The sequence below is a fragment of the Hyperolius riggenbachi genome, chromosome 2 (assembly GCF_040937935.1).
Source record: "Hyperolius riggenbachi isolate aHypRig1 chromosome 2, aHypRig1.pri, whole genome shotgun sequence".
NCBI lineage: Eukaryota > Metazoa > Chordata > Amphibia > Anura > Hyperoliidae > Hyperolius > Hyperolius riggenbachi.
Genome location: NC_090647.1, coordinates 254,895,449 through 254,920,842, shown reverse-complemented (window position 1 = coordinate 254,920,842; position 25,394 = coordinate 254,895,449). Strand labels below are relative to the sequence as shown.

General features: G+C 42.2%; 1 protein-coding gene across 1 annotated transcript in view; it reads right to left on the bottom strand.

Annotated features, from left to right (window-relative positions):
- Positions 1-1,607: 1,607 nt before the first annotated feature.
- The window catches only part of LOC137544945 (uncharacterized), a 648,464-nt gene continuing 624,677 nt past the window's right edge, over positions 1,608-25,394 (bottom strand). The window contains exons 99-101 of the mRNA XM_068266042.1: positions 24,045-24,202; positions 10,787-10,899; positions 1,608-2,546 (exon numbers count right to left, since the gene is read on the bottom strand). Of these exons, the coding sequence (XP_068122143.1) occupies positions 1,855-2,546; positions 10,787-10,899; positions 24,045-24,202 (963 nt within the window). The 3' untranslated portion in view covers positions 1,608-1,854. The remainder of the gene's footprint in view (positions 2,547-10,786; positions 10,900-24,044; positions 24,203-25,394) is intronic.

Here is a 25,394-nt window from a genome sequence, read left to right as displayed (position 1 = left end):
TGCTGGCCAGGACGATAGTGAGAGAGGTGAAAAAGAATCCAAGGATCACCAACAAGGCCATCCTGGTGAAGCTGGGCTCCGCTGATGGCAATGCAGACAATCCAATGGATGCAGACTAAGGAGGATGCCACTTCTCCAGATGAGGCACACAAAAGCTTGCTTGGCCTTTGCAAATGCTCATCTGGACAAAGAAGAAGACTTCTGGTCTTCTGTGTTATGGACAGATGAAACACAAAATTGAATTGTTTGGTCACAATGATTTTTCCTTCATTTGGTGTAAAAGAAGAGAAGCCTTCAACCCAAAGAACACCATCCCATTGTCAAACGCAATGGTGGAAACCTAATGCTTTGGGGGTGTTTTTAAGCCAATGGACCAAGGAACCTAATCACAGTAAATGGCACCATGAAAAAAGAGCAATGCATGAGGATTGTTTATAAAAAACCTACTTTTTGTGCTGCACACAGTTTACACCTTGTATAAAGAAATTCACGGGAAACGGGAATAAATTGTATATGCAATTGTATTGGTTAAAGTACCATAAAACCCATTACACACACTTTCCGCTCCCCCATATTGCACCTGACCCCTAAAGGTACTTTAACCAATACAATTGCATATACAATTTATTCCAGTTTCCCGTGAATTTCTTTATACAATTCATGAGGATTCTCAATGACAACAACAGGGAGTCAGCAGAGAAACTTGGCCTTGGGCATCAGTGGACATTTCAGCATAACAATGACCAAAACACACAGGAAAAGTGGTGAAGAAATGGTTAGCAGACAACAACATTAACATTTTGGAGTGGCCCAGACAGAATCCTGACTTGAATCCAATTGAGAACCTGTGGAGGGAGCTAAAGATCAGGGTGAGGGCAAGAAGACCCTCCAACCTGAAAGATTTGCAGCTCATTGCTAAAGTTGAATGGGTAAAAATACCTGTGGAGACATGCAAAAAGCTGCTCTGCAATTATAGGAAGCATTTGATTGCTGTAATCGCCAATAAAGGCTTTTCTATTGATTATTGAGAAAGGTATGAATCATTTTGGACTGGACACTTTTTGTAAATAAAAGCTGAGAAATGTTTTTTTCCCACAATAATGCCTCTTGTACATCGTCGTATTATCTTTTGGGAGACACCTTTGTCATTTCCCATCAAAAAAATTACTTGCTGGTTGAATAAAAGTAACTTTAAGTCAGCATGGTGGCGTAGTGGTTAGCTCTCTTGCCTTGCAGCGCTGGGTCCCTGGTTCGAATCCCAGCCAGGGCACTATCTGCAAAGAGTTTGTATGTTCTCTCCGTGTCTGCGTGGGTTTCCTCCGGGCACTCTGGTTTCCTCCCACGTTCCAAAAACATACGGATAAGTTGATTGGCTCCCCCTAAAATTGGCCCTAGACTACAGTACTTACACTACATAATATAGACATATGGCAATGGTAGGGATTAGATTGTGAGCTCCTTTGAGGGACAGTTAGCGACAAGACAATATATATATATATATACACTGTACAGCGCTGCGTAATATGTTGGCGCTATATAAATACTAAATAATAATAAAAATAATAATAATAAAATCAAGCAGGGGTATGAATAAGTATGGGCAGCACTGTATATCAAAAATAAAAAGTTTGAATTTCTTTAAAATGGTGATTTCATAATCATGTTCATCAATGTTTCATTTGTTCGATGACATAATCATTCTTACTTGTAATCCATAAACTTAATAATAAAAAATTGGGGGATGGGGGTAAATGGGGGGGGGGGGGGGCAATTTACCCCCCGTACCCCAATTTTTTATTATTAAGTTTATTTGGGTAGCAGTTGGGTGGAAATATTTTAGTAATTTGTCTGTATTTAATCATCATTATCTACTATGTCTTCATCAGTCATGTTGTTCTTTGATTCTTCTAAGGGTTTCACATAGGACTCCCTAATGTAGACTTGGCTTTCATTACCAGCTCTGTGAGGTGTACTGTCACCATCATTAGCTTCTTGCTCATTATCTTCCACGGCGACCTGTTCATAAATGAAGCCTGCATGATTTTCACCTGCCACATAATCACTATTGTCCTGTACACTTGCATTCAAGGTGTCTGGTATCTTTGTATCTAAATCTTCTTTGTATAGTTCATTCTCAGACTCATCAAAGTTCCCATTGTTATCCTCCTGGCCATGCTCTTTATCAGACAGCTCATAATCAGTATTCCTTGTGTGCTCTATTAAGCGTTCTCTAATGAATGGCTCATTTACTGTGCCTGCAGTTTCTTCAGCCTGGAACTGACGAAAAGCAGTTCCCTCTGCCAAGCTTTTTCTCATTTCATTGCCATCTTCATTTTCATCAGGCCCAGACACCATCTGATGTCCATCGTTTACATCTCCTCTGATGAACTCACCATTGTCTTGATTTGGTGCTAAATTGTTACTGGAAACTGTGATCTCGCCAACTGTATCTGTTGAAAGGTTTTTCTGAAGTGATGTAGATTCATTTGCTGTTTCCATTACTGAAGTGTCTGCAGATATAATGTCTGTGGGAAGGCTTTCAACATCTGCAATTAAAGACAAGTTGTAACAAATAGATGCTAACAGAAATACCATGCTTTATTCAAAATGATTTGTACTTCTGATGTCTGGTTGTAATCTGCTAATGACTATGAAAAGCTCATCTACATCTATTAACCTGTTAATGCACTATGTATTTGGGCAAATATATACTCTAAAGTCATTGGGCTAGATCTATGCACTGCTTTCACCCATGACAGTAAGTGCTATGCTTTCTCCTGCCTCTATCACAGGCTGTGCGTAAAACCTTGTACACACATATAAAGTACTATTGCCTGCAGGAACGAGGACCTGATCCCATGGGTGACAGTTCTGTACGGATGCATTGCTATCCTAGAGGTTAGTGACACATTTGCAATACAGAGCCCTTTCTGGCAGACAGGGTCAGGAGAGCAATGCATTCAAGGGTTGGTTGAGAGTTTGTGAGTTTGTTCTATTTTTCGTACATTCTTTAGCTGAGCCAGTCACTATAGGCCACCATGGCCAAGTTTAATCCAGGGTGCGTACCTTGCTTAACAGTCTTAAAGGATACCTCAACTGACATGTGGCATAATGAGATAGACATGAGTATGTACAGTGCCTAGCACACAAATAACTATGCTGTGTTCCTTTTTCTCTTTCTCTGCCAGAAAGAAGTAAATATCAGGTATGTAAGTGGCTGACTCAGTCCTGACTCAGACAGGAAGTGACTACAGTGTGACCCTCACTGATAAGAATGTCCCCCTTTTTTATCTCTTTCTTGCTCTCAGAAGCCATTTTCTTCTAGGAAAGTGTTTTATAGTTGGAATTTCTTATCAGTGAGGGTCACACTGTAGTCACTTCCTGTCTGAGTCAGGACTGAGTCAGCCACTTACATACCTGATATTTACCTCTTTCAGACAGAGAAAGAAAAAAAGGAACACAGCATAGTTATTTGTGTGCTAGGGACTGTACATACCCATGTTTATCTCATTATGCCACATGTCAGTTGTGGTATCCTTTAAAGAAACCCTGTAACGAAGAAAACCTCCCCTGGGGGGGAATTACCTCGGGTGGGGGAAGCCTCCGGATCCTATTGAGGCTTCCCCCATCCTCCTCGGTCTCACGGCGGCGGAGATAAAGCTACCCGAACAACAGAATGTAAATATTTACCTTCCCGGCTCCATTGCAGGCGCAATATCGGCTCTCCGCCTCGGATATAGGCGGAAATAGCTGATCGCTGTCGGCCCGCTCTACTAAGCAGGCGCAAGTCTCCTGCGCCTGCGCAGTAGAGCGGACCCAACTGAGATCGGCTTTTTTCGCCGATCTCTGTGCGCAGAGCCACAACAGTGCCTCCGCTGGAGCCAGGAAAGGTAAATAAATCAGTGCTTATCAGCGCTTGTCAGGCTTGTCAAGGGAGGATTCCGGGACACTTCGGGGGAGCCAGCGCTGGACTGCCTGCAGCTACAGGGGTGGGGGAAGCCTCATTGGGACCCTGAGCCTTCCCCCACCCGAGGTGAGTGCCCCCCAGGAAAACTTTTTTTGTTACAGGTTCTCTTTAACCTCCTTGTCGGTTATCCTGAGCTCAGCTCGGGGTAACCTGCGCAGGAGGATTTCTCAGGCCCCGCTGGGCCGATTTTCACAATTTTTTTTAATGCTCGCAGCTAGCACTTTGCCCCGGGGAAGCTACCATATTTATTTCCTTTTAAGCAATACCAGTTACCTGTAAGTCCTGCTGATCTATTTGACTGCAGTAGTGTCTAAATTATACCAGAAACAAGCATGCAGCTAATCTTGTCAAAGTTTTGGTAGTAACGCCTGATTTGCTGCATGCTTGTTCAGGGTCTATCACTAAAAGTTTTAGAGGCAGAGGATCAGCAGGACTGCCAAGCAACTGGCATTGTTAAAATGTAATAAATATGTCAACCTTTATATCTCTTTCACTTAAAGTTCCCTGTAAAGGACACATCCAAGCTATATAAAAATGTTAAAAATCCAGTTACCTGGGACCTCCTCCAGCCCCTGCCAGCCATCCTGTGCCCTCGCTGCAGCCCTGTTCACTGCTGGTGGCCCAGGGTCCCTTCCGGTGAGGGTTATCCACTGCGCCTGCGCAAGTGGCTTTGAGTCGCACTGACAGCACCCGGACTGTACTGTACAGTAGTTCTGTGCAGTCCAGATGACGTCAGTGCGACCAGTGAGCTGCACGCTGGTGCGCATGAGAAGCCGACATGGTGAGGTCGCTTCTCCAACAGAGGGGACCGGGAGCCTCCAGAGCTGCGGCGAGGGCACAGGACGGATGCAGGGGGCTGAAAGAAACCGCAGGTAAGTGGATTTTTTATTTTAAAAGTGCTCGTAGGTTCCCTTTAAGCATTGTACACACGTGTGCTTTCACCCACAGGTATCAGGACTTGAATCCAAGGGTAAAAGTTTGGGGCCAAATGCTGTACAGTTTGAAGTGAATGACCATATGTTGTAAAAGTACTCTATATAGTTCTATGAAATATGTGTGTAATATAGTGGTATTAAATTAATTTAGTAGGGGTCAGAGCACCCTGTCCCACTTGTTTTAACTGAGTGAAGCATTGTTTTCTCGGTTTCTTCTTTTCTGTCTGTTTCTTCATACGCAGTTGAATCAGGTTGCTCTGCCTTGTAGGCTTCTTCACTTGACTGAGCTACTTAACTGAATGAACCACTTTTTTTTTGGGGGGGGGGGGGGGTAGACACTTGGGCATGATTTAAATGACATAGTACTTGCTAAATGCCCCATACACAAGAGGGGCTGACTTATTCAAGCAGCAGGTGTTGTGCTTGCCCTTCTCACCATCTCTGTTCTCAAGCAAAAATGTAACTGGAATCTGGCATTCTTCCAAACTGCCCAGCCCCCCTACCTCTTGCAATTACACTGCCAGTGGTGCCTGCCAGGGAACCCTCAGATACAATTTGTGAGATACTTTGCATATTCAGTAGTAATCACTGATGCATTGTGGGAGACCACAGCAGCTCACTTAAAGTTGAATTATCGCAAATACCTTCTGTTTTAAGAAGGCAAAATACACTGAGCGTTGGCTTTTTAGAAGGAGAGCTTTTAGCCTCCTATACTTTCCTAGTAGTTTTGGGTCAACCCGAGCTGCTTGGGTATTCTGTATGTTATATAACAAAGGATTTTCCTGAAGTTAATCTGCAATTCTGCACATGTGTTGGTATTGCTATTAATTAGTATAAATATATTATGCAATGGCAAAAATCCTATTGATAATTACAGTGGTAAGAATGGCCAGAATCCTATAAGAACTGTGCTTGCTATGTGTATCAGTAAACACACACAGGCAGCGGTAGCTTTGTTTACAGAGCTGTCTGTGCGATAGAGCTTGCAACAGATAGGGATCAAGCATTAAGCCAGGAAGCAGAATAAAACGATAAACTTCAGAGGATGAGAGAGCCTGCAGGCGCACTCTGAGCTGGCTGGACATGCTTCAGCACTTATGTCATCCATTTGATTTGGCTCATAAAGCAGCAGATTAGTGGTGGAAAACTGGATTTATTTGAAGATAATCAAATAAGGATACAAAGGTTTGTATCATCTTTGTTCATTTAAATAGCGGGTCATGTCAAGGAAGACTAAAAGGGAAAAACAGTTATGCCTGATGGTGCATAAAGCTGCCTAGTAAGATGTATTACGTGTCACAGGGGAAACCACACACATATTTCGCTTTGTGGTAGTGGCCATTTATGAGACCATATTATAACATTTATTTACTTTTGCAGTTGATGTACAACATGCAGCAGCCACAAATCCTTGCTTGAAATGTGACCTGACCTTGGCTTATCATCTGTACTATTGCAAACACATGGCTCAACTGCATGTTTTCTGATATGCATCTAGAGGCAAAAAAGATAACTAATAAAAAATATATTGTTTTGCATTAGCCTAACAAGAGCTTGTTATTTTACATGATATGTTATTGTTATTTGTTTTTTATTTTGTGTTTATATATTGTATAGCTCTGACAGTACTTTACAGTGTTTAGAGTTATTCTTGTTAACCATTCCTTTATATGCTATGCCACCTCTTTAGAGACAGAGATATTAAGATATCTGCAAAGACTATCATAATGTCACCAAACCCTGTTGAGGCCTATTGACAACCTGTGTGATCTTTCCAAATTACTCTAGCACAACAGAATAGAAGTTCTAAAGGTGGCCATACAAGTGACAATTATGGGCAGATTCGATAAAGAGACATATTTATCTCTAATCGAATCTGATTAGAGATAAATTTGCCTTTTTGTCGAAGCTGCCCATCTACTACAGGCCAATTCCCATTCAATTTCAGCATGCAATCTTCAGGGAATTGGCTGAGCCCACCACGTTCGCACTGCCGATGCCTCCCAATGTATAAATGTTCCCCCCCAGTGTGTGCATTCATACATTACCTGTCCTGTAACAGCCTCCGCATGGTGTCCACCTATCTTGCCGGGTGGAGCTGCATACACTCATACACACTAGCGCCGCATAGCGCCTGATGGGATGTTGGGAAAATTTGTTCAATCGGGTGCACGGCAGTAATGGTGTGCAATTTCAGAGCGATTGATGAATGTGTCAAAACTCCCCAGTCCTCCCTAATGTTAGGTGTCTCCCCCGGTGCCCAGCACATGTTATACGTAACCTGTCTGCCTCCTCTGCTTGTCCCCGCTGGCTCTGGGTGCACTCCTTTCTACATACACGCGGGTCCAATGTGGTTTCCTAGTAAGGGCGCACGTATGACATCATACACACGGCCATGTTACTAGGCAACCATGTGGCATGCGTTTATGAAGAACAAAGTGCGCCCAGCTCCAGCGGGGATAAGCGGAAGGGTAGCGGACAAAAAAATGTATAATATGCACTGGGCACCGGGGGGACACTTAACATTAGAGGGAAAGCGTTAGGGTGGTGAGGCGGTCGGATGCAGCATCACAAGACAATTTCAGCATAAAATTAATCGGGAATCGGCCTGCAGATCTCTCTCTAATCAGATTCGATTAGAGAGAGATTTATCTCTTGATCGAATCTGCCTATCATCGCTAAATGTATGGCTAGTTTAACTGTCTAGAAAATAAACTGAAATGGTCAGAAAATAGCTTACCAACCTCAAAGCTTAACTTATTAAGGCATCAATTCTTGCATGGGTCTAAAGAAATGTAAGCCCATTGCTGCATGCAACCAACTTCCTTCCCAAACAGGAATTAAAAAATTATTTCATCCTGAGATAACTGATTCAAAATATGATTAAAAAAATAGGCTAGGTTTTAGCTTAAAATATCTTAGTTTGTCATTTTAAATTAGTAAAGATAACAAAACTAAAGGGCAAGGCAAGGTGATGATGGTTACTTGTGGCTTTTATAAACATAACTTGGTATGAAGGGTATAGTAAGGGTTAAATTCTCTGATCAACAGTATTTTTGCCATAGTTCTCTTGTAGTCTATTGTTTGAAATTACAATGTGGCTGTACAGGGAGTGCAGAATTATTAGGCAAGTTGTATTTTTGAGGAATAATTTTATTATTGAACAACAACCACGCTCTCAATGAACCCAAAAAAACTCATTAATATTAAAGCTGAATATTTTTGAAAGTAGTTTTTAGTTTGTTTTTAGTTTTAGCTATTTTAGGGGGGTATCTGTGTGTGCAGGTGACTATTATTGTGCATAATTATTCGGCAACTTAACAAAAAACAAATATATACCCATTTAAATCATTTATTTTTACCAGTGAAACCAATATAACATCTCAACATTCACAAATATACATTTCTGGCATTCAAAAACAAAACAAAAGCAAATCAGTGACCAATATAGCCACCTTTCTTTGCAAGGACACTCAAAAGCCTGCCATCCACGGATTCTGTCAGTGTTTTGATCTGTTCACCATCAACATTGCGTGCAGCAGCAACCACAGCCTCCCAGACACTGTTCCGAGAGGTGTACTGTTTTCCCTCCTTGTAAATCTCACATTTTATGATGGACCACAGGTTCTCAATGGGGTTCAGATCAAGTGAACAAGGAGGCCATGTCATTAGTTTTTCTTCTTTTACACCCTTTCTTGCCAGCCCCGCTGTGGAGTACTTGGACGCGTGTGATGGAGCATTGTCCTGCATGAAGATCATGTTTTTCTTGAAGGATGCAGACTTCTTCCTGTACCACTGCTTGAAGCTGTCTTCCAGAAACTGGCAGTAGGACTGGGAGTTGAGCTTGACTCCATCCTCAACCCGAAAAGGCCCCACAAGCTCATCTTTGATGATACTAGCCCAAACCAGTACTCCACCTCCACCTTACTGGCGTCTAAGTCGGACTGGAGCTCTCTGCCCTTTACCAATCCAGCCACGGGCCCATCCATCTGGCCCATCAAGACTCACTCTCATTTCATTAGTCCATAAAACCTTAGAAAAATCAGTCTTGAGATATTTCTTGGCCCAGTCTTGACGTTTTAGCTTGTGTGTCTTGTTCATTGGTGGTTGTCTTTCAGCCTTTCTTACCTTGGCCATGTCTCTGAGTATTGCACACCTTGTGCTTTTGGGCACTCCAGTGATGTTGCAGCTCTGAAATATGGCCAAATTGGTGGCAAGTGGCATCTTGGCAGCTGCACGCTTGACTTTTCTCAGTTCATGGGCAGTTATTTTGCACCTAGGTTTTTCCACACGCTTCTTGCGACCCTGTTGACTATTTTGAATGAAACGCTTGATTGTTCGATGATCACGCTTCAGAAGCTTTGCAATTTTAAGAGTGCTGCATCCCTCTGCAAGATATCTCACTATTTTTGACTTTTCTGAGCCTGTCAAGTCCTTCTTTTGAACCATTTTGCCAAAGGAAAGGAAGTTGCCTAATAATTATGCACACCTGATATAGGGTGTTGATGTCATTAGACCACACCCCTTCTCATTACAGAGATGCACATCACCTAATATGCTTAATTGGTAGTAGGCTTTCGAGCCAATACAGCTTGGAGTAAGACAACATGCATAAAGAGGATGATGTGGTCAAAATACTCATTTGCCTAATAATTCGTCACTCCCTGTATATAGACAAGACACTAACGCATGATATGTGTCAAGATTCAGAAATACAAAGGCACAAATAGTAACTTTGCTCTTGGTAAGTCTGAATACAATACTCCTGTGTCCAGACACTTTATGCAGACAGGCTATGGCTTTGCCCAGTTAAGATAGTTTGTAGTTGATTGTGACTCTTCTCTAGAGCTAGAGAAGGTGGTGGGGATAAACTATTATTAGTATCATTGTATTTTGTATTAATATGATATCACATCCTGGGAATGAGTATTTATTTGCACTACAGACTGGGGGTGTAGGGAAGAACAACATGTTAGGAAGGCCTCTCCTGAGTATATCTCCTGTGCTCCAATATGCTGTATGTAGCAACTTGCCAGGGATGTGCCATCTCAATTTATTCCGTTGCTTGGCAGAAGAAGGTGGGCATGGTGAGGTGCTGGGGAAAAAACAACCACTCTACTGGCAGCTTTCTGTTTTCTGGATCACATGACTACTTGCTGGTGGACTAAAGTTATTTTATTGATAAAGTGTGGAAATATCACCAAGGAAAAAACTCAGGATAAAAAGTTAATTGCATATAGTCACTTATTCACCTTTACTAAAAATGAAAAATCTGTGAGGGTGAACTAAGGCTTTAGTTTGTGCACACCAGTACAATGTCAGTCTAGCAATCATAAATATTATCTTGTGTAAATTGCGGTGACCAGAAAAATCTTACTTTTCAAAATAAATAAAATTCATGTTTGTCGCCAATGATCTAGGGAAGTATTAATATTAATATTCCATTGAACTATGTTTAGAATAAGTCAGGATTTTCTCATCTCCTGCTCTTGCCTGTTTATTGACATTTATTCTGTGAAGCTATGCATTGTTCTCCACTGTTTTTAATGATCGCTATCACTTTTGTTTTTTACTAGCCTGTTTGATAAATAGGGGGATTTTATACAGAAAATGAATGAATGATGAACCAACAGTTTTTCCAGATTCTGATAATGTTCCCTAATGTGTCACCAACTGTGTTTATATATGCTGTAGATTTATGAATAGCAGTATTTATGCATTATTCAAAACGGTGTGTTTTATAGCTAATCCCTGACAAACCCGCAGAAGAGCATTAATAATACAAATGTATATCTTGACACTGTGATAACATCTCTAAAGATTTCAATCTCTGTTTCCATATTAAACATGGAGCTGTAATATATTATATATGCTGAATGGTTACCATTGCTGGCAGGTGCCTCTTGCGCTGCAGCTTCCACTAACAAGGAGTCTTTACTCCTACTTGGTCTGCTGAAAATCCTGGAGTGGGACGATTTATCCACTTTCGTTAGTGAGCTGCAAAACAGAGTACAACGATGAATCCAGGGAAGTTTTCAGCATAGAGGCATAGAGAAGCATATAAAAAAGTAATAACATACTTATAGCTCACACTCTGCATACCTTAGATTTCAAATGCAGACTGCCTGAAGTATAAACAAAAGGTAACCTCTAGGGAGGTTACCTAATAATGAAAAACAAAAGTTTGCTTTCCTAAAACAGAAAGAATTTGCGATAATTCAGGTTGGAGTGAGCTCGAGATGTCTCCCAGGCACCACTGCAGAATATATGCAAATTAACCATTGTACCCTTAGAAGCTAAACACACCTCCAGATCCACTGGAATGCAATGATGTGTCAGCTTGTTAATATGTACAGAGCCATAATAATCCAACATGCATACAGACTGTTTCGGATTGTTTGATCCTCATCAGTGCATGGCATGGATTAATTTGGCTCTATGGAGTAGGGCTTGTAAATCCGAGAGGCACAGACTAACCAGCAAGATCATGGTGACCCAGAACTCATTGGGGTGTGTAAGGGACTACAATGGTCCTAAAAGCCCCCTTACTAAGATGTTAAGAAAAACAAAAGTTTGCTTTCCTAAAACAGAAAGAATTTGCGATAATTCAGGTTGGAGTGAGCTCGAGATGTCTCCCAGGCACCACTGCTGAATATATGCAAATTAACCATTGTACCCTTAGAAGCTAAACACACCTCCAGAACCGCTGGAATGCAATGATGTGTCAGCTTGTTAATAGTAGTCCCATTGTAGTCCTTTACACACCCCAATGAGTTCTGGGTCACCATGAGCTTGCTGGTTAGTCTGTACCTAATAATGAAAAAAGTTATTTGAAGAGGCGCCATAGAGACAATGTAGAGACATAGCCCTGATGTTATAGACAATGGAGGGTAATATTGCATTGAGGACGGAGCTCATGTGCTCTAAATTCCTTGGGGAACACTAGTCTGCATGGGGACAACTTACCAGCCCCCTCACATGTGTATCTCCACCAAAACAATATATTCAGACATCACGTCCCCTATAATAAGAAGCGCATGCATCACATTACCCATAATGAAGGCATCTATATGCTGCCGCACATGTATAACAAATGTTGCCAAATAATGTTCATTATACTGCTATATACCGCCTCCCATATGCAATGCAACAAATGCTGCCATATACTGCTCCCATACACACCACATGCTGCTATGTATTGCAAATACATAACAACTGTTGCCTTATAATGACCTCTATATAAAAGATGCAGGCATGTCACCAAATGCAGCCATGTTCCTCAATTATTTTGCTTGCAGCAGTTCATCCTATTTTCCCACTGCATAATTTTTTGTACTGCATGAGGTCATCATTCTTCTCACTCCTGCAGCCCCTCAGCTATATCAGGTGATGCAGCTGTGACAGATATCCATTCCATAAACTGCCTGCAACATTCAACAATGGTGAATATCCAGACCCTGACAGTCTAAGCAAGCCAGCCATGCCGCCCTCCACATGGTGCATCCTAAGGAGATCCCCTTGCTTTTGTCCCAGCCCTGAATATTGGCTTGTCCCTAGCATAGTTTTCATTAACTATTTAAGGACCATAATGATTGAAATCTAAGCCCTGTTTTGGTGGGCTACTGGCTGGCAGGGCGTAGATTTCAATCGCCGCCCACAGCGCGCATCCGCAGTTTCCGTCGCTCCCAGCCGAACGTGCCACTCAAACCCGACGTCTCTCGCCGCAGCTCACTGGCTCTGCTTGTCTCTATGACGGCAGAGCCATGTGAGTCAGTCAGGAGCCGATTTCATCGGCTCCTGGCCGTGTCTATCAATGTAAGCCGCTCCCATTGGCTTACATTGATAGACACGGTCAGAAGCCAATGAAAGCGGCTCCTGACCGGCTCACATGACTCTGTCATCATAGAGACGGCAGAGTGGATGTTAGAAGGATCCCGGCATGCGGCGGTGACGGCGATTGTGGTTCCGTCGTTATTGTACTAGTTGTCTCTGGTCCTTAAGGGGGCAGAGACCGCTGGTACTTAAGTGGTTAAGAAATCACTCACTCCTCTATACCCAGTGTTTATTGACGTGCTTATGAAATTTACACAAGGATGTTTTAAGATATAGAGATAGGTGAGTGAAGGACAGAGAAAACACTTCAGTAGTGCACACATTTAAGTAGCAGATTTTTCAAACATTTTCGGCACAAACTGTAGTTAGTTTACTGTTAAAAGAAGCCGAGGGAAACAGTTATACTTTACATATAGGTGATTTGTCAATATTTTAAAACAGCAATAAAATAATGATCAAGGCCCCTATTTTGAGACAGTCGAAGTACATTTTATTATATGTACACTAATTTCAATATATATAGTCTCCATACTCAGATTACCTTTGGTTTCAGTTTACTGCATGTCCACTTGAAGGCAAGTAAAAGAAAAATAGAATGGGGATAGAAATGTAACATTATAACTATAAGATTAAAAAAAAACAATGATATGTTGTTTAATTTCAGACAGGGTGGGAGAAAAGGTCATCATTACCAGTTAAACCAATGAACTTAACTGCAAGTCTGACAAAAAGACCACAACACCTTATCACAGCATTCAGGTTCATAAGGAAATTCAAATGGAGTATAAAAAAAAGTGGTAGACCAAATACCAGTTTCATTAAAAAAATGTGCTTGAAGTTAAAACTCAGGTTAAATACAGCCTTTTGTGGAATTCATCTGGTGGGCTAATCAGGAGTGACCATGTGGCCCCAAAGTAGGAAGAGCAAAGGAAGCCACACTACATTTCCCAGCATTAAAGCGGACCCAAACCCCAACATTTTTTGATTAAAAATATTTATCTGCACCACTCTGACACATACAAAGATAAATAAACACTCCTTCAAGTCTATGAACATTTCAGTGCATGCTTTTCACCCTTCTCTTTTCATAACTAGGGTTATACAGGTGGCAGCCATTACTTCTGAGCTTAGTAGGAGGTTTTAGATCATGGGTGTGTTTGTCAACAGCTACCCTCCCAGGGGCGTCGTCTATGTGAAATATCACACAAGCTGAGATCACCTCCCCTGTGACATCATCAGTAGCAGCCTGTGTTTTGTTTTTGTTTTTTATCTCCTCCACCAGTCTGCCAGATTCTGCGTCGGCAATATGAAAGGGGTTCCTCCAATAAATGTAAAATATTTTATACATGTCATCACGCAGCTGAAAAAAGGCTGCTATTTATTATTATAAGTTAGAAAATAGATTTTATTTCTGAAATCTTGTATTTTTAATTTGGGTCCCTTTTAACCCTCCTGGCGGTCTATTAAAAACCACCAGGGTTTTGTTGTAATTTTTTTTTTTAAATAATGTAGCAAGCCTAGGGCTCGCTACATGATAGCCGCTGTGCAGTGGCATCCCCCTACCCTCTGCGATCGCCTCCGGTGATCGGCGATCAGGAAATCTCGGGATCCTGGAGGGCTTCCCCCATTGCCATGGCGATGGGGCGGGATGACGTCACCGATGTCATCGACGTCGTGATGTCATCAGGAGTCCTGATCCACCCCTCAGCACTGCCTGGCGCTGATAGGCCAGGCTGCGCAAGGGGACTTGGGGGGGGGGGGGGATAGCGGCGATTCGGCGTGGTGCGGCGGCGATCGGCGTGCTCACGCAGCTAGCAAAGTGCTAGCTGCGTGCAGCAAAAAAAAAATTGTGCAAATCGGCCCAATAGGGCCTGAGAAAACCTCCAGCGCGGCTTACCCCGAACGTAGTTCGGGGTTACCGTCAGGAAGGTTAATGTAGAAAGGTTGTGGCAATGGGCAGTGGCAGAGGCAATCACAAGGTAGTGACAAGTGTAGAGGTTGGAAATAGCACCTGCATATGAGCTGCCTGCCTTCTCTGCCTGTAATGTGTTGCTGGATATAAATGTACAGTAAATGGGCATGGCTGCACACTTTATGATTACATAAACTAGTCACTGCTAAACTCATCCATACTCAGATGTATGCAAATGAGATAGGTGGAGCTTGTGCAGGTCACTATGCTGGCAGAGCATCCTATACATCCAGACATAGACCAATAACGTTGGCATGCAGTACACAAAACTATATAACACAAATTTTTACATTAGAAAAAGCAGTGGCAGAAGAAAATTCATCATTAACATTAGGCAACATGTGCTTTTCAGAATTCAATTTTGGGTTTAATTGTGCTTTAAATGACATGAGTGCATTGTTAGCTGACAATGAGTAAGGATCTGGTCAGATTGCTTTTTGAATATATCTTCTGGAGAGGTAAGCGATCACCTCTCTTTTATTTTTTATTTATATTTTAAAAAACTAAAATACACATTGGGTGCCTCCATCCTACCCAATACCAGTCAGACCTCCTTTGGAATTAATAGCTTTGCAGTTTTTCTGGAAAATCGATAGTACTACAGAAGAACTACCATCCAGTATCCAGCAGGACCTGGAGTACCGAGCAGGGGCGGTTAATTCCCTGCAGTCCTATACGGTGGTTGCAAGAACTGCAATCCACCTTTGTGAGTATATATCTATATAATGGTATCCTCCCTATACTTGATGATACTGCACCATTGGGCTCCCAGTCTCTCCCTACTTCTCGCCTAGGTATTCTTGGTTCCTACAAGACTCACCCCTATATAGTGATATGGAAAGTGTAGGGCCATCATACATTATTAGACATATTTAATAGATTAGATGTTGTATTTATTTAATAGATTAGATGTTGTATTTCATAAAAAACATTGATAGACAGCTCACACTTGTATGCGTAAAAAAAAACACGCCTGTACTTTACACGTGCTGAACATGTTGTTATGGACACAAGGCACATTCATATGTAGAAAAACATTCACAGTTTTCCACAGCAGGTGATATAAAAATAGAGTAACTGTGCATTGTGTCCTAGAAAATGCTGCAGGCTGTTTTTTTCATCCACATGAAAATTTGCATTAAAGAGACACTGAAGCCTCTTTTATTACCTTATTTTCTGCTAAAGTCCTCTTTTGCACTAAATTCTAAGCAAATTCGCTGCATTCCCACGGCAGAACGAGTGATTTTTAGCAAAGAAATAAACTTGCAAAGTTCCACGAATTTTCAGATCACAGATTTTGCTGCCCAGGAGAGGCAGAGCTTTGCGCAGGAGCTCTGCCTCCTATCCAGTCAATTTCCGCCAATCTCCGTCTTTCCCGCCCCTCTCAGTGAAAGAAGACTGAGAGGGGCAGGGATAGGTGGAGATCGGCAGAGATTGACTGGAGAGGAGGCAGAGCTACCACGTACAGCTCTGCCTCTACCCAGAAGAAAGGAATCTGTGAGCCCAGGAACTTTGCTGGGCTATTTCTTTGCTATAAATCACTCATTCTGCTGAGGGAATGCAGAAAATCTGCTTAGAATTTAATGCTGAAGAGGACTTAAGCAGAAAATCAGGTAAAAAAAGAGACTTCAGTGTCTCTTTAAATGTTAACAAACTCATTGTTTTACATGGGCGGTCATTATTAATGCATTTTGCAATGAGAAAAAGACACAGGAATGTGATAAATGTGAACCTGCCTGAATCTTACGACAATCCATTACACACGAAGAACCTCTCAATCAATATTTAAGTGGTCCAGTGAAATAAATAAGCAAACCACTGAAGTCAAGTAACTATCAATAGTTTACCAGATCTAACAGTATATGATTACTTTTAGCTGGTGTTAAAATTTGCAGTCTGCCACCTTCTGACTGTTAGAAAAATGAATGCACAGTTTTTTCATATTTTTGGTTATGACATATGCCGAAGTACTGTAGGGTGCGCGCGCATCTCCTGCTTGGTGGGCAAAGCGGAGCTCCTCCTTCAGCTCGGAAGACTGTTACATGGCGAAACCGCTGTGTATTTACATGTACAGCGCTGCGATCAGCAGCAGCTCTGTACTGGGGACAAACGTGTGACACGGCTGTCCCCCTGGGGGACAAGAGAGCGATCGGCTCTCATAGGCAGAAGCCTATGACAGCCGATCGCCGTGATTGGCCGGCTGGGGGGAGGGAGGGGATTTAGAAAAAAGTAGAGATAAAATAGCAAAAAAACATTTAAAAAATAAATAAATAAATACAGTATTTGTTAAAAAAAAAATAAACACAGGGGGGAGATCAGACCTCACCAACAGAGAGCTCTGTTGGTGGGGAGAAAAGGGGGGGGGAGAATCACTTGTGTACAGAGTTGTACGGCCATGCAGCTTGGCCTTAAAGCTGCAGTGGCCAATTAAGCTTAAATTAGCCTGGTCACTAGGGGGGTTTAACACCATAGTCCTCAAGAGATTAATATACTTAGATTTAAATCTGGATTTTAAGGGTTCAGGGCTAGGTGTAACATGTTTTACCAATTTTAGTTACAGTTCAATAGAAAAGTAACCTTAAAGAGAAACCGTAGCCAAGGATCCCAATCAATAGCTGATATCCCCTTTCCCATAAGAAATCTTTACCTTTTCTCAAACGGATCATCAGGGGGCTCTGTATGGCTGATATTGTGGTGAAACCCCTCCCACAGTGTGATGTCAGCACCAGGGTGCTGACTTCTTACTGTTGCAGCCTTGTTGCATTATGGGAAATAACAGCTGTTTTTAACTGCCAGAAATGCATAATCTCTTTCCACAGAGATCACCTGCCAGCAGTAAAGATGTCCCCATGCGATAAATGTCAGAATGTAAATCAGGGAGAGAAAAGCCTTTACAATGGGCAAACATTGACTAAATCATTTATAAATAATTATTTTAAAAATTAAGCACTTTTTTCATTACATTATTTTCACTGAAGTTCCTCTTCAAGGACCCAGACCAGACAAGTTTTAATGCACAATATATGGACAATAACATTATTAGAAAATGAAAAGCATAAAGTGTTACGTACAAATCATTCTTGAGCTAGTGTTTTGTTTTGTTTTGTTTTTTTGTCACCTGGCTGGTTGGGCTTGCTCAATTGTCAAAGATGGATGATGCTAGCCTGACAGAAAAGCAATGTATGAGTTGCCCAAACTGTTCCATCTATTCCCATTATCCCCTACTCAGTAATGTCCATTGCATGCATTGTGTGCGGAGCGATGTGGAGCGATTTGAGAATCTGCAGCATGCTGCAGATTCTTGCACAGCCGCATCCGCACTCATCCTCTCCCATCTCATCCAGCCACTTCCACATCGGGGGATGTAGAAGTGACATGGCCAGCAGTGGAAGTGATGCGGCGAGGTAACCACATTCGCATCACTTATCAATGGAAAAGGGCCCTTAGTGTAAATGACCCTTATGGAGTCTTATTTGGAGGCTTATCATCCTGCCATAACTGACATAAACCAGCTGTGTCCCTGGCCACATTACTAGGGACAGTCTATAAATGTAGGCAGAACTGGCAGAGTTACGGTGGTTGAGTGTAAGAGCTTGAAGAAGAGAGACCTTTCTACAGTGACTCTGCAGCCAAGCCACATGCCTCCTATCAACGTGGAAGATGACATACTGTAATAATTAGGAAAAGAGGTTTCTACCAAATAGTGGATTAACACATGTTTTAAGAATATCTCTGAAGACTTCTAGAAGACTTCCAGCATATTACAGAAAACAAAATACTACAATCCTCCTAGTTTTTTTGTCTCCACTTTAGACTTATGACAACTGTAAGAAGGATCTCAAGAATACCCTTGTATACATTAGCAAAGTCCTCTACATTCATATGGGCAATATAGACAGAGAAAATGTGAAATGGCGGTGTCAGGTCCATTACATTATATTTACTACTCTACTATTTTACCAATGTGGTACACTTCACATGCTTTGCCATTGCTATAGGGTAGAGACTGAGTTGCATGTTGTAGGTCATATTAAAAGTAGTAAAAGTTTTGAAATTTTTTATTATGGTCTTTCTTTTACTTGCAAATGCACTGAACTAAAAGAAAGCAAACTCCCAAAATAGTCAATTGCATATGCTGAAAGTAAGTGCTGGACATCTAAGCTACTCTATGGGCTTGATTAACAAAGCCGTGCTAACTGTTTAACACGGGTGTGCTAAACAGTTAGCATGTAAAGTGCCATTCGTGGACTTGTGCGCACGCAAAGTGCAGCAATTCGCGCAATCGCAGGCAATTTGCGTGCACAAAAGTCCACGATCGCGCAAATCGCGGCACTTTGCACGCGCAAAAGTCCGCGAACGGCACTTCGCGTGCTAACTGTTTAGCACAACCGTGCTAAACAGTTAGCACGGCTTTGTGAATCAAGCCCTATATGTCATTCTGAGTAATTGCCAGTACATAGCCTGATTAGAAGTTAAAGGACACCTGGAGCCTCCTGGAGTAAATATAGAGGCTCCCATATTTATTGCCTTTTAAGCAATACCAGTTGCCTGGCATCCTGTTAATCTTTCAGGCATCAGCACAGTCTGAATCACATAAAGTCTAGGCAGAGGATCACCCGGACAACCAGACAATTTGCATTGTTTAAAATGAAATAAATATGGCAGCCTCAATACCCTTCTCATTTCAGGTGCCCTTTAACTAGGTACCTAAACTGACACCAGCTGGTGGCCAGCCAAACTATGTGCAGCACAATACTGGAAGAAATTGCCACCATCAGGTAAACTAAGATACCTGATGGTGGCAATTATTATTATTATTTAGTATTTATATAGCGCCGACATCCCCCGACATCCCCCTGCAGCACTGTACAGAGTCACTTAACTGTCCCTCAAAGGGGCTCACAATCTAATCCCTACCATAGTCTTATGTCTATTTATGTATCATGTAGTGTATGTATCGCAGTCTGGGCCAATTTAGGGAGAAGCCAATTAACTTACCTGTGTACACCCACGCAGAAACTCCATGCAGATGTTGACCTGGTTGGGATTTTAACCGGGGTCCCAGAATTGCAAGGTGAGAGCACTAACCACTACACCACCGTGCTGCCCCTATACTGTAGATACTAGATAAGATACTGTAGTTTTCTATTTTCAGTTCGCGGACCGCGAACGCAAACTTCCGCAAAAGTTTGGTTCGCGCAAACTTTCGCGAACCGCAATAAACTTCAATGGGGAGGCGAACTTTGAAAACTAGAAACACTTATGCTGGCCAGAAAAGTGATGGAAAAGATGTTTCAAGGTGTCTAACATCTGAGTTTCTGCATGGATGAGTGGGATAGACGCCAAAATTCCCGGGGAGGATTTGACGCAAAGCAACGTTTTAAGGGCAGAAATCACATTGCATGCTAAATTGCTTTAAAACATCTTGCATGTGTATACATCAATCAGGGAGTGTAATTAGAGTTCTGCTTCACACTGACACACCAAACTCACTGTGTAACGCACTGCAAACAGCTGTTTGTGTAGTGATGGCCGTGCTGGACTGGTGCGCACCATGACGATAGTGCAGGTGATGGCGGCTTTCAAGCCCATATGGTCGCCGGGCTGAGGTAGCTGAATGACAGAACAGTGACTGTCCAGCTGATCAAATTTGGTCTGTCCACAATGAAGCAACGACTTTATTATCATGGGTGTGCCCCCCCCCCCTCCCAAAACACTCATATAGCCGTCGGTCAATGCTTCATTGTGATACGCAAGCCCCTTCACAGCGGCAAGGTAATGATCACGAAAGGGAATTAGCACATGTACAGGTATATGCAGTGATGGGTATTACAAATGTGCACCTGTCACACACAGACAGGTACCGGACAGGCACAGAGACACTGTGTGTGCTCACGTAGGTAAGTGGGTGCACTGAAGTGAACAACAGGTAGGTATATGCAGTGATGGGTATTACAACGTGCACCTGTCACACACACAGGTAGTCACTGAATGTGCTGGGCCTGGCAGTGGCACACACAGTAGGAATTTCCAAGGCTGTCTATGCAACACAAGTGTCAGTGGGACACACACACACACACACAAAAGATCACAAGAACAAGATTAGCTCTCAAAAGAGCTGTTGAGGGGTGCTTTTTTAGCAATAAGAATCGGCAAGGAGCAAGCTAAAAAGCCTACAAGAGCCTAACTAAGCTTTCCCTATAGGTCTCTGCACAGCAGCTCTCCCTTCTCTAATTACTGCAGGCACACGAGTGAGTCGAATGCCTAATGCTGTCTGCCTTTTATAGGGGGGGAGTGGCTCCAGGAGGGAGTATAGCCTGATTGGCTACAGTGTGCCTGCTGACTGTGATGGAGGGGGTCAAAGTTGATCCTAATGATGCACTATGGGGGCGAATCAAACTTCCGGAGAGGTTTGCGGTTCTCCGCGAACGCGAACCACCGAAGTTCGCCGGGAACCGTTCGCCGGCGAACCGTTCGGGCCATCTTTAATTATGTGTAGCAACACTTTTATTTTTAAAACAGCACTCACTGATGGCTTGTAAAGAAGATTAAATTTGTTCACCCTCTCATTATTTTGCCCCCCTTGTGAACAGCAGTGGAAGGATCAAATAATCTCCAATGTCACATCCACCTGGAGCTTGAGACAGTGATTGACATGAATTTCTTATCTGCTACAGAGACATTGTCAACCCCTGTAAAGGTCTGTACACACGCCGGACTGGAGGCAACGACGGGTCCGTCATCACCTCCTGCTGGGTGGGCGTTCCAGCGACAGTCCGGCATGTGTACAGTCTGTCGGCGGACTGATACGGCTGTTTCTGAGCGATCCGCCGGCTGTTTCTGAGCGATTGCCACAACAAATAACGTTTAGCCATATTGATTACCTAAAGGTCCTTTAAATAAACAAAGAACCTCATAAAGAACATTATCATGATTTTATAATAAGAATACAACAGTATATCACTATTTTACTGGTTCCTCTTTAAAATGAACACACGGAAACTTTAACCTTATTGTAAATCCTTAGCTCAGCACGTTTCCCACAGGTACCTTCCAAACTGTTCTGTTTTCACAGAACGGATTAACAACTTTATCAAACAACACATTTACCTGTTATATCTGTTTTATAGGAAGGCAGCTATCTGCCTTATCATTACAATGAAATCTATTCTGATACAGAGACAGGAAATCAAAGAACTTACAGAATGTTATCTTACAAACACAACAGAGTTCCATTAAGTGGCATGAAGGAAGCCATAAAAATGTTCATTTATTTGCACTACAGTTTACATCAAATACTTTTCTGCTAAGCAGATCAAGGTGCCCTTGAAAATGTTTTCTTCAATAGATATGGAAGAATTATTTATTATTTGCAAGTTTATTTTCTTCTAGTTGTGCAATAAAAGTACAGAGATTTATTGTCCTCCAAACTTCTGTTTATAAATGCATCTAGCTTCCAAAAATAGGACATTGGGACCCACTTGGCAGCATTTATGTATGTGTCTAACAGTCATCATTACATAAGTAAATGGGCTGCAGGTTGAGCAGGTTCCTACTGCCATTGGAAGTTTTTTTATCATAAGCTGTGGTGAAGAGTAAAGTAATAAAAAAAAATTGGTTAATGTTAGTTAAAGACTATCTTGCTAGCATTAGGCAGTCAGTGGCAGAGCTTACAGGACACATAACTGTCCACAATTTGCATGCCCCTCCCCCAGCACCATCCTCCCCAGTCCCACCCCCTGCAGCTTGTGTCCCAGCTCCTTTATTCCACAGGTCAGTGAAACAGCTAGCCTGCCAATGAAACTACAGCACAATGCACAATATATTAGATTTGTTAGCTTTTGTAAATAATATAGTATACAATGGTCATAGCAAATAATCGACCCTCTAAAATGTTCCTTTTTTTTTACTTTGCTGTTATAAATGAAATCATACAAAAAATAAATAATTGTTTCTGCTGAATGTATTCAACTTATTATAGCAACAGTTCAGTAAACGAAATACACCCCTTGGCTCCTCCTGAAAATACTATGTATACAGGCTGGAATGAACTTGGCCTTGGGGATGATAAAGACTGCCCCAGATGTAATTGTGAGACTTCATCATGGGTACAGTGGCTGCACAACGTCTACTAAAGATCCAGCATGTGGGGAGACACAGTACTCTCAACAGAAGCATAATATCATCTACGGATAGCCTAGGTCTCTGCTTTGCTGAATATTGTTCTAAATGTTGCCACAGTCTATCTAAACCAAAACAATGCCATGCTTAAAGGATACATAAGCTGAAAAAATCTACTGGTGATTTACTCACCTGGGGCTTCCTCCAGCACCTAAAAGCCTCTATGTCCCTCGCCACAGTTCCTCCATCGACTACTCCTCTGGGGTGCTCTCTGTAGTGGCCCTGACACGGCTGGGCAATAGGAATGACAGGCCGTGGGAGCGCGACCGCAAGTGGCGCAGAAGCCACCGACTCGGCTGCTATGGAGGGGACCCCAGAAGAGAGGCAGATGGCAGAACTGCAGTAAGGGACACAGAGGCTTCTAAGGGCTGGAGGAAGCCCCAGGTAAGTAAATCAGCAGTAGATTTTTTTTCAGCTCATGTATCCTTTAATTAATATGGCAATAGCACCTGCCCTGCCAATGTTTTTCTAATCAGGTCATATTCAGGGATGTTCTTTTAGGTGTTAATATGTTACAATCCCAATTTTTATTTCATATAACTAGCTGTGGTGTATAGCATTTTTATTAAGAATAGAGTACTTGGCACTGTTCCATTATGGCCCCTATGGCCCTTAAAGCCAATGGGTACCGTTTCTAAAAACAAAAAGTCAGATACTCACCTAAGGAGAGGGAAGGCTCGGTCCTAATGAGCCTTCCCTCTCCTCTCCCGGTGCCCTCGGTGCTGCGCTGGCTCCCCCGTTCGCGTCCGCCGCCGCAGGGACTTCGGAGGTCTTCGGGAGCACTCGGGCTTCCGAAGACGGGCGGCTCCATACTACGTACGCGTGAGCGCGTCATAGAGGGCGCTCGCGCATGCGTAGTATGGAGCGGCCGTGTCATCGGGAGACCGAGTGCTCCCGAAGCCTTCCGAAAGCTCCCTTCGGCATGCAGAAGTGGCAGTATTTGACCGAACTGGTCGAATACTGCCACGGGGGATACCCAGGCACCGGGAGAGGAGAGGGAAGGCTCATTAGGACCGAGCCTTCCCTCTCCTTAGGTGAGTATCTGACTTTTTGTTTTTAAAACCGGTAAACATTCACTTTAAGCATCAGCTTAGTTTATATATGCATGAAAACAGCCCTTGGATACAGCAGAAGTTGTACTTGAAAAATTACTTACTTTAGTAGTGGAATGGTCCTCTGAGCTTTCTTTGCTAAATGTGGAAATTCTCCAGATGTTCTGAAGCCAATGTCTGGATTTAAGATAATGGCTACTTGTTGAAGGTGCCACTCTGCCACAGGTTTTGTGCACAAAAGAGGAAGCCTCATCACACAACTCTGCAAATATCAAAATGGGAACAGTGTGTTTATGAGTGTAAATTTTTATATTGCTGGAAGTGTTATTCCATTATATTTTACTAAGTACATTTCATATTTAATAGTAAACTGAGAAATTATGACTTCAAGATAATACCATTTTTTAATAATAATTTAACATTAAATATACAAGTGAAAGCTTAGAGAGTCATTTCCAAGTTCATCAAAGAATTTCTGTCACAGTGCGTTAGTTTAAGGCTTGAGATGTATATTGTGCTTTCACACCCCCAACACACACGCACACACATTATACAGGTTTAAAGGATTTAAAGCAAACCTGCAGTTGGGAGTGGAAAAAATTTCACATACTTACCTTAGTAGTTGGAAGCCTCTTGATGGTTCCAGGTGTTTGCGGGGTCCTCCTAGAACTCACCATTCTAGTGCAGGCTCCTTCTTCATCTTCTGGCTACACTCCTAACTGCTGATTGTCCTAACTTTCTGTACGTAGCACGCATCAGTAAGGTACTACTGAGGTAAGTATCTAACTTTTTAAGTCACTTTTGGTGTTTTTCACAGAACTGATATAAAAATCTGTATTACCAATACATTTTTATAAGAATGGAAGGAAAGTTCCGCTACACCAAAGGCAGGGTGAAAAAATGTTTCTCCGTTTATTAATAACTTCAGTGGATACAAAAAAATGTTAAAAGAGCTCACGCGTATCGGAGCTCATGGCTCCTTAATCATAGCTAATACATTGTTATAGTGCAACAGTTTAAATAGACCAGTATCATCCCACCCTAAAAAGGGAGGGAGGCACGGCCAAAGTTAACTTATGACTTTGGTCTTTAATTCCATAACATTCTGTGACCTTATAAGCATTTAGGTCGAAATTCTGCTGCTTTTACACCTTTCTGCCATGTTTCTTAGTGTGTCCGGACAATTTCACATAGTATGTTATATTTGTTACTGTGCATGTAGCATTTTACTATATTTCATATCTAGGCTTTTGCCATTTTAATGCATAATAATTCTATATTGCTGTATATTGCTGTATGTCACTTTAAGAACTTTGGCCGTGCCTCCCTCCCTTTTTAGGGCGGGATGATACTGGTCTATTTAAACTGTTGCACTATAACAATGTGTTAGCTATGATTAAGGAGCCATGAGCTCCAATACGCGTGAGCTCTTTTAACATTTTTTTGTATCCACT